Below are 9,796 nucleotides of genomic sequence, written 5' to 3' on the forward strand. Positions count from 1 at the left end.
GCATCATCGGTAAAGAGGCGCTCCGCGTTCTCCGCGTAATCCATTCTCATTGGACGCGGGCGCGTTTGCAGCGCGCTTCAAACGCGCACTTCCTCATGAGGTTGAGACGGAAGATTTTTTCGGAGTTCTAAATGAGAACACGTTGCTCCTTGCAACGTTATCCTGCCGCGAGGCCCAGCTTCGCGCACCAAGTCGAACGTCCGATATTCATTCCCGGTCGTCTGGCTTACCGGTCTCGAAACGCTCGTCTCGTTTCGAAAGGCGCGGAAGCGCGCGACGAACGGCATTTCAAGTGGTAAACAAACCAACGTTCACGGCACACAACGCGCGAAAATGCAACGTTCCGCGGAGGCACGTCATCGCTTCGTATTTCCCGACGCGAAACTCGTCGTCGTGTTCTGCTCGCGACGCGACGTGCATCACGCCGACGGGCGCCGGATGAGGATCGAACGAACAGCTGCCGGCGGTAAGTCCGCCGCGGCATCACCGGAAGCGCTCCTCAGCGTTCGTTTGCCGCCAAAATATCCTGCGTGCTGCGATGAAGTTGTTTATCCCGCGACACGCAGTCCTCGCGATTACGGAGTGAATAATCGCACCGGGCGGTCAGTCGCAGCGTAGCCACGAGAGCGGCATTGTTGCCCGTCGAGAGGAGACGCGCGCGAGCCACCGTTGTTGAAATCTCAGCTTCTCGGACTATTTCTCTGCCATGGCAAAGGTTCAACTAGCGAACGTCGCGGTCCTCGACAATCCGTCGCCGTTCCTGAATCCGTTTCAGTTCGAGGTCACGTTCGAGTGCATCGAGGAGCTCAAGGAAGGTGCGTGCTCGTATCGTCTCGCAGGGACAATATTAATTCGCGCGAACAGAGACCCGAGTCTCGAACACACACACACACACACGCGATTTTCGAACGCACGTCTCTCTAGGTTAATTTTACACGATAGTGATGTCACTCGGTTCTCAAGGACATGAATTTATCCGCGAGTATATTCTATGATACGTTTAATCGCGAGAACGTAAGCTGCTGCGGCAACGCTCGCGCGAAATTATGCTCGGATTCGACGCCGGTGATTCGCGCCGGGTTAATTTCTTCGCGTCGTAGCTAACGTCCCGTCGACCCTCGTCGTGTATGAAAACACATTGTGCAATGTCAATGCCTCTTTCAGATCTGGAATGGAAGATGATATACGTGGGCAGTGCGGAGTCGGAGGAGTTCGATCAGGTTTTAGACACCATTTACGTTGGACCGATTCCAGAAGGAAGACATATGTTTGTATTCCAGGTAAAGCTTCAGATTTGCATTGAATACCTTACTGTGACTGTGATAAGATGGCAGTTTATTTCATTTAACCACACAATACAGATATCTAATTGTTGTTACACTTGATTCCAGGCCGACCCACCAGATGTGAGTAGAATTCCAGTAAACGATGCTCTGGGTGTGACTGTTGTATTGCTGACCTGCTCCTATAGAGGTCACGAATTCGTTCGTGTCGGTTACTTCATAAATAACGAGTACACGGATGCGGAACTTAGAGAAAATCCACCTCCGCAGCCACAATTCGACAAGGTGCAGAGGAATATATTAGGCGATAAGCCGCGTGTCACTAGATTTAAGATCAATTGGGACGATTGTGCCACTACGACGGCGAGCGCCGTTCCCGAAGGCATGGACGCGCAAGCTCTGGAAGAAACCTCGCAAGATGCGCCCACATCCACGTTAGGCTTTACGGAGAACACACAGAATGGTATGGAAGTGATGTGAAAGACGATTTGTTGCCAGTAAGAGTAAGTCCGATGGAACTGCATATACTGTAAATTTAAGGCTCTTAGCTCCTTGCTATAACCATATTGGATTATGATGTCACAAGCGAGATGTCATACCAACTTCTCTCTCTTGCGCCCTCCACAGGTTGAAATAAATTCGTCGTTTTACCATGTCACAACATTCAATAGCTTGGATCAGTACAACACTCAGTAAGTGCATGTTTTGTTTGTTTATTAATAAGAGAACAATAAGTGTGTACATACTTTATTTACATATATCATAGGACGTACATTTGAAAAATACGTAAAACACAACTTTTGCATATCAACTAGGAATGTTCCTTATAAATAGGTATACTGATTCGATCATGCATCTTTACATGCATGTAAATGTTGTACTTTGTGGTCTTAAATTAGTCGGGAGTATCAATTGACGTTCTTTTGCTTCATATGCGAATGGAAATGCATTCTTACTGCTCTCGTTATTCAAAATCTTATCGTACCAGCTCATTGTGGCTGCAGTCCATTATTTACTATAATTTTGAGGGCATACCGAGCAATAAATAAATATTCTTTTGTTTCTATTTTCCGCGTTATATTTTTCGAGCGATCGTGTAACGATTAATTAAGATTTACGGCAATTTATTAATACTCGAACTAAGAATAGTCGTTACAACACGTTACAGAAATTTATTCTATCTAGGTATAAGTTGTGATACGCGAAAATAACTAATTTATTTCAACACACTGCAAAGCATATATCAGAAAAATAAAATCGTGTCAATCAAATTGACATTTCGTTGCGACTTTATAGTGCGGTACGGCTGCAGTGATGGAAAAGAATCCTTAAACGATGAAGTAGTACCTGGATAAGAATATGACAGAGTATACACACTCCGTATATATTTAGATAATTCGAAAGATCGCGCAAAGAAAAAAAAACAACCTTCCACATACTTATTGATGTACATCCCTTCGACATGAAATTTGTACATTTTCAGAAAACATCGTGTGTGAATGGTAATGTGATAACCCTATACTTGAGCAAAAAAAAGTGAGTTAATAGTTTTCGGCATTGTCATGTTTCTCCCAATCAAATAGCACCGGATTTACAAACTTATTGTCTCTGAAAGAATGTAATTTCTGTGAAAATGGAAAACTTGTACGTAATAACGAACAGTAATTATAGCACGAACCACGAACGATTAAGCTGAATATAAATACGGATAACCGATCGTAAATAAAATATGTAAAGCCACAGCGAATTCTCGACAATGTCCCGTATAATATAATTGTTTGAAAATTATTATGTTTTGGTAGCTTATCATTTAAGGTGCTTTAAACTTAAAAATACGTTTGAATATATTAAGTATTATATTACTACAGCTTATTATAACGTCACATTGCATTAGATCATAAGACAGTTTCCATTTTTTATTAGTGTATATAATACATACTAAGGTAAAAAATATATATTATGTTTTTTACTTGAGAAAGATGTATTGATATGTCCTTTTGCGATTCTGTTTCTATTAATAATTGCAATTTACCATTAAAATACCAGTTCACACGGCTCAGGTAATATATTTTATTCAGACACACGTGTATAGGTGATATAATATTATTCTTTCGGATATTGCCTGTATTATTATATATTATTTTACACATATTACATTTTTAGAATCGTCAGGTACATTTTATAGTATACTTCTTCCATGTTGAATTTAAATCTTTCAAATACAGTTTACTCTTATAATTTAAAATTAAAGAAATATTTTTTGATATTAATAAAGGTAAATACACATAAAATTAAAGGATCACATGTCTTGATGACGTAAAATAAGCAAAATTCAATAGGTTTGTAATTAAAATAAAAATAGCAATAATGAAATGATTTAAGAAGCAATATACAATTTCCAATCTTTGACTTCCAGAAAGAGATATATTGTGAAATATGAAATTTATTATTTATTTTTCTTACAGTACTACAAAAATGTAAAATATAAAAATATAAACCAAGTTCCATGAAGTGTTACAATTTTTTATAACATTTGTCGAATTGTATCGTATGGATGAAAAGTTGTAGACGAGTGACGTTTATACATTTTGAAAGTTTGTACTTTTTCTTTTAATTTACATATCTGGAAATATTACGATTTTTTCTCATTATGTTATTCCTCGTTAAACCTCGTAATGTAACCGCTGCGGCTGTTTTATTTAATAACGTTTAAGAAGCGAGAAAATGCACGCTAATTTTTGCGTTATACGTCCAGATAAAATATGTCCACAAAATGACATTATGATCGATTCAGCACATTTGTAAAATTGAACAAACCCTTTTTTTCTACTCGAACAATTTATAAATAGTCCTAAAATTAACATTGACAAATTGTGAGAAAAGAAGTCAGGAGGGAAAATTCTATGTCAAATTAATTTTGCAATTATTTATTGATTGTTCGAATAAAGAAAAAGTGTTCGTTCATTTTTATAAATGTGTTGAATCTATCATAAATGTTATTTTGTAGATATCTTTTTATTTGAACGTATAACATAAAAAGTTTTGGCATGCGTTTTTCGCTTCTTACGTCATTAAATAAGAACAGTCGCAGAGACTACCCAAAAGCTTTAAAGTCAAAGACATCTTTTCGACCGATTATTCATAGGAGATAAACTAATTAATGTACGATGTTCGTTTAAGAACATTCGTTCGTTTAAGAATGAAGAAAGCTGGAACTTCTCTTTTTCCAATGTGTATCTATCACATCTTCGCGATTTAGCCTTACTTTACATTCTTATAAAATGAATCTTATTTAATATATTTTCAATCTTTCTTAATAATTATTCTTTATGAACCTTTAAATATCTTATTCCATCGAAAAAAGGCAATAAAACGGCTTTTTTTAAATTGATATCTTCATTTATTAGAAATACTGTCATAATAAGACACTTGTTATGTTTACTCCAATTCTTAAATATATTTTTTATTTCCCCTCATTTTTTTTTAATAGTGAATAGATTATATTTACAATGACCCTAAATAATAATAAATCATAAAACAACCGACAATGTGTTATATTTTGTTAATAATAGAAGTTTTTAATTAGGATCTAAATGACCCCAGGTGATCGTTTATGTATGAAAAATGAGGTGTTTATTCCCGGGTTAACAACTGACAAGATAATTTTTCATAAAAAGTTACGTTGCGATGCAATAATCATTAATATACAAATGGAAAGTTTGGATCAATCGGCAAGTGTCAAGAAGATAACTATTGTGTTAACATATAATATTGTAATAGAGATTCTTCAGAAAATGTATAGTAAGAGTGATTCGATCTTGTATTAAAACTCTCTTATGTGTTATTCTCCATTCCTTTTATTGTGTGTTTTAAACTTAGTTTATTTCTAACGTTATTCTTATTCCTAATTTCTTATAATTAATTTCTTGTTTCTTATTCCCTTCATTGTATTTAAACCTTTGTGTGCCAAATGCTCGAAGTTTGTGATGATTCTAAGGATGATTCTAAAGATTTGATCACCGATACCTGTTGCCCCCGTCACTGTGCTCTTGCAGCCAATCAGGCGGCAGTGGCCGAAACATGTACGAACGTGTTCAGTCCACTCTGCTTCGGCGCGAGAGGCGCATTCAGTGATGAGCGTTGCAGGAGTGCAGACGTGATCGGAATCCCAACAGTGCTCTGACCGATCGCTTGGACCCCCTGGATTGAATAAATAACGCAGTCTGCGGAATTATTGGGGTTTTTTTTATTAAAAAGGATTTACTTTTGTACATAACAAGCTAAGACATGGCATCTAGGCATGTAAGTACACGAACTTTATGGCAAGGGAAAAGGAGTTTACGCGCCTATGCGAGATGAGATACATGTCCGTGCATGTTACGCGTCGCGTCGGCTGCTCGATCAGAAAATACGCAAAAGTCCGCTTGAAAATGGATTTACAGAGTTTTAATCGATTCTTTAATAGATTTTTATCACTGGATTCACACTCGATCGTTTCAAATTCAAATTAAAGCGAATCTCGTCGTGCAAGGTGCCTGAGCCGCAACAAGTGCGAACACGTGCGTCGTCAAGTGGCAGGCCTTTCTCTTTCTCTCCTCGGCGGTCGTATGTCAGTGCGTTCTCGTGAAAGAAAGAAAAACCAAAATCACGTAAATTGATATGATACGGAATAATCTGCGGGGTGATGGGGAAGAAAGTTTATAATAATAAATACGTCGTTGGGTCAATATCGGTTTGTTCTGCAATTCTATGGAACAAAGTAGCCTTGAAGTTGTGCGCTGCTACACATTAGAGCGAGTGAGACACACGCTAAGTAACTCATCTCCCGAGCTTTCGAGAGCTTTCCATAGAGCGACGAACTCGATACATGCACTATATGTACATCGCCTCAGGTGCTTTGATGACGGTTCACCCATTATTCTATCGATTTTTTACGCAAGAAACAGTATCTTATACAGATATATTTTTATTATTTATATACTATTACTTACACAGCATATTCTATCCGAAGGACGTTTTGAGAACGTTCTTAGGACGTAAGACGTCCTCTGGGACATCCTTTGGAAGTATGTGTTTATAAGTATGTTCATTTTTTATTTTAATCTTCTTCAATCTTTTTTATAATTAAAAATAAAGACCCACAATATTGTGGGTCAAATATGTATTTGGTTTTTTTAAAACTGAAAGTCTCTTTAAACTGCTCTTTAAACTGGAATACTTATAAAAAAAAAAATTTGTTTTTTAAATCTTATTAAATATAAATAAATGCGAAAGATTTTTCTTCAGCCGTGAAACAACTCGAGCTGTGATAATACGCTAAACAACGGTGTCATAAATCAACAAAGAGTGGGGTACTCTCACATCAAGCTTGACCAACAATTGATTCGGATGAACGCGTTACGTAATCAAAATAATCTTCGGGTATATACTATATATCATACATTTGAATTTTGCGTCTAGGCACCTGTTACGGATAATGACGTTATATATGCTATTGCCGTGATTCATGATCTTTAACAGGTGCCTGAATAAAGTCTGTAAAAGTCGAAAATTTGACTACAATATAAACGGCAAATATTCGACTTGAATCGATGAGTCATCGCCGCCATTTCGTAAAAGTCGAAAATTTGACTACAATATAAACGGCAAATATTCGACTTGAATCGATGAGTCATCGCCGCCATTTCGTAACTCGTGTCTTGCGCGAATTATTTCCTGCTTAACATAACCTAGCCGTGTTATTCTTAAGTTAAATCTTCTGCAAATAATAAAAATTAATTAACTCTGGACTGATAATTTTTTTATAAATTATAGTCTACCTTGTTAATAATGGTTCAATGTATAATAGTCCACATCTGTTCAAAAAAAATCCTTCGAACCGATTATATAATCCCTGTTCAACATTTATTCGGCTTATTCTTTAAATTTCTCAAAGTGAGTTCTAGATAAGAGATAACAGTGTTTCTATTTACTTTGATGGAAATAGAACTCGCTCCAAGAGATTTAAAGAATAAAATTAATATTTCCCTTCCTATGTTACATGGTAAGGCAATTTTTCACTCGATTTTGAAACGAATTTGATAATATAACAATTCCTTCACATCGCAATACATTCGGTGTAATATTTTGAAAATCTTAGCATATCAGAGCGCACAGGATACTGAATTGATCGAAATTATATTTGTTTCCCCTCCTTACTAGAGTGTAGAAAAAGTGAGTCATCGTTTATACCAGGTTCATGTAACCGAAACTCGTTTGATGTGACTTCGACCGTTATTATATATTCTATTTAATTAAATCAATGAAGGATTATAAGATGAATAACGGGAAAGGAGGGGAGTCAATTTGCAAGTTTTACTCAGCAACGGTATTTCGCGAATTTGAGAATACGGAATAACTACCTCGACCCGGATTCACAAATAACTAGTCATGTGTGTATATGTGTGTGTGCGCGCGCACGCGCGTGTGTGTTACATGTGTGTATGGGACAGCTTCCATAAGGAATACAAAGATGTTCGCGCAAAAGCACGTAGATTCTTCTGTTTTTTTTTATTGTGCTCGTGCCTCGACAAAAGTGGCAATTGAGCGCAGCGCTCTCCGAAATTCAGCAGGGAGATACTTCTCAGGTGCAAGACACAAACGCGAGTGCGCCATTTTGTAATCTCTGCAAGTTATTTCATCATCCGCCCTAGCTGCGCTAAAAAGACAAAGGGATTTTCGAAGCGAGGAAATGCGAAGGGGACCAGAAAGAATATCCGATTTTGGCTTCAAAACAAACAACGCGTCATATATGATGCGTCATACATGATTACGCATAATAATTATCACTGGCGGATGTGCATGCGGAGAACGTAATACTACAACGTTTCAGATAAGTGACGTTACGTCGCGTATCGCATGATCCCGATATGTTCTCCGGGTGTCGGGGAGTCGAGAAATTGTCAATATTTTTATCGGGAGCGAAAACACGTAAAATTACGACGACAGGAGCCTCCGGCTCGTTGGACACCGATCATTACAAGATGGAGGCTCGCGCGATCCCTCATGAGTCATCCACCCGTTGTCTTGCTCTTTTCACGAACGGAGGGAGAATCTCGGCCGCAAGCAACCGAGGAATCGCGCCACACGTCAGATAATGCGTACACACATGTGCAAATGTGCCGACAACGCGATAAGTATTCTATGATGCCGCGCGATTATCGACGTATAATGTTACGCGATTATACCGCCCGTTTATACTACTGTCAACCAAATATTAACCTGTATTTGTCTTTGTTTGAAAACAGTTTAAACTTGTTACCTGGAAATTCGCTCTTGCAGATCGCAAGACTGAATCTACAATAAGTCCTTGGCTTTTTTGTTCGAAACACCGTACTTGCAACGAAATTTCCAGCAAAAGGCGTTTCCAGCGCAATTCCTAAGATTCGAGTGTTATTAAAACTTTTGTCAGAAATTACGTTACATTTTATTGCTTAGAAAAAATGGACAAAGCTTAGTATTTATTGTAGATGCAGACTAAAGAAGTAAACTAAAAGTATTCATGAAATGTCGGGAACAAATTCAATAAAGAACGCGGCAAGCCTGGAAGCCAAGTCAAATATGTTTCTTTTCGTTTCGCTATTTCGTTCTACATCCGAAACGGCATCCTTGATGACGAGCGTGTGTATTTTGTTCTTTTTTATAAGTTTCGGAACGCTTTCCGTGTTCGATAGAAGAATTTGTTTTTCAGTAATTCTTGTTAGATGCATTATTCTATTAGATATGACATGCATCCGAAACTGAAAAAACTGCTGCAATCTTTTTGTAACTAACTATATATATACAAGTAAAATCCACACATATCTTACATTTCTAATGAAAGTGAACCTTATGATAATTGACCGAGATTTATAACTATTTGTTAATTCTCAAAAATCTTTACGCTTTATTAAAATAATACTGCAAATAATTTATTGCATTAGAAGAAATGTATCAGAAGAAGTATAGAAGAAATGCATTTAACGTGTATCAGGAAATTAAGTAGTTGCGATATTTATTATCTTGATTATGTTACTCAAAGGCACAGCTTATCGTACTGCATTGGATTCCCGTTATCACATTATCAATATAAATTCAAAGAGAATGAGAAGGTTTGTTAATTTTTGCGACATTAATACTCAGCATTAAATATACATCTATTTTAGTCACGATGTTTCTGCAACGTATTTGGGGAAAAATATTTATTTATTCTCGATTTTGTACACATGTTCTAGTTTTGAAAATCACGCTTTAAAATACTATGGAGTAGGTAAGTTCGTAAGTATTTGAGCTAACGCATTAATGTTATTAAACAATAATTTTTATGAAGTTGTTTCTCTAGCCTGCTTTCACTCTATGCGTATTAACGTTCAGATGCAATATTTTTATCCGTTTTTTTTTTTAAAGTAACATACAAACATTAATTAAACGAGAACGGCAATTAGAGCACATAAAGCGTAGAAAATATCTTGAAAAATGACTATGCTCTTATAGAA

The 9,796-nt window shown here is 37.0% G+C and overlaps 2 protein-coding genes across 3 annotated transcripts in view; both read left to right on the forward strand.

Moving 5' to 3' along the window:
• The first annotated feature begins 91 nt into the window (after nucleotides 1-91).
• LOC106744504 (histone chaperone asf1) lies at nucleotides 92-4,046 on the forward strand. Of its 2 annotated transcripts, none has more exons than XM_014619346.1 (3): nucleotides 92-466; nucleotides 1,165-1,280; nucleotides 1,392-4,046. In XM_014619346.1, the coding sequence occupies exons 1-3, from the start codon at nucleotides 334-336 to the stop codon at nucleotides 1,761-1,763; spliced, it is 621 nt and encodes a 206-aa protein (XP_014474832.1). In that variant the 5' UTR covers nucleotides 92-333; the 3' UTR covers nucleotides 1,764-4,046. The 2 variants fall into 2 exon arrangements, with proteins under 2 accessions (XP_014474832.1, XP_014474834.1); XM_014619348.1 differs by lacking the exon at nucleotides 92-466 and adding an exon at nucleotides 475-815.
• A 1,384-nt stretch (nucleotides 4,047-5,430) lies between these two features.
• LOC106744493 overlaps nucleotides 5,431-9,796 on the forward strand; it is a 12,740-nt gene continuing 8,374 nt past the window's right edge. The window contains exon 1 of the mRNA XM_014619323.1: nucleotides 5,431-5,585. Within this exon, the coding sequence (XP_014474809.1) occupies nucleotides 5,571-5,585 (15 nt within the window). The 5' untranslated portion in view covers nucleotides 5,431-5,570. The remainder of the gene's footprint in view (nucleotides 5,586-9,796) is intronic.

Source organism: Dinoponera quadriceps, unplaced genomic scaffold (genome assembly GCF_001313825.1).
Source record: "Dinoponera quadriceps isolate SergipeBrazil2010 unplaced genomic scaffold, ASM131382v1 scaffold1266, whole genome shotgun sequence".
Lineage (NCBI taxonomy): Eukaryota > Metazoa > Arthropoda > Insecta > Hymenoptera > Formicidae > Dinoponera > Dinoponera quadriceps.

What these genes read in the sequence shown, in the direction of transcription:
- LOC106744504 (XM_014619346.1), top strand. Translation starts at nt 334, where the DNA reads ATGCAACGTTCCGCGGAGGCACGTCATCGCTTCGTATTTCCCGACGCG. An exon ending in CGAACGAACAGCTGCCGGCG is followed by an intron (nt 467 to 1,164) that starts GTAAGTCCGCCG and finishes TGCCTCTTTCAG; the next exon opens with ATCTGGAATGGAAGATGATA. An exon ending in GACATATGTTTGTATTCCAG is followed by an intron (nt 1,281 to 1,391) that starts GTAAAGCTTCAG and finishes ACTTGATTCCAG; the next exon opens with GCCGACCCACCAGATGTGAG.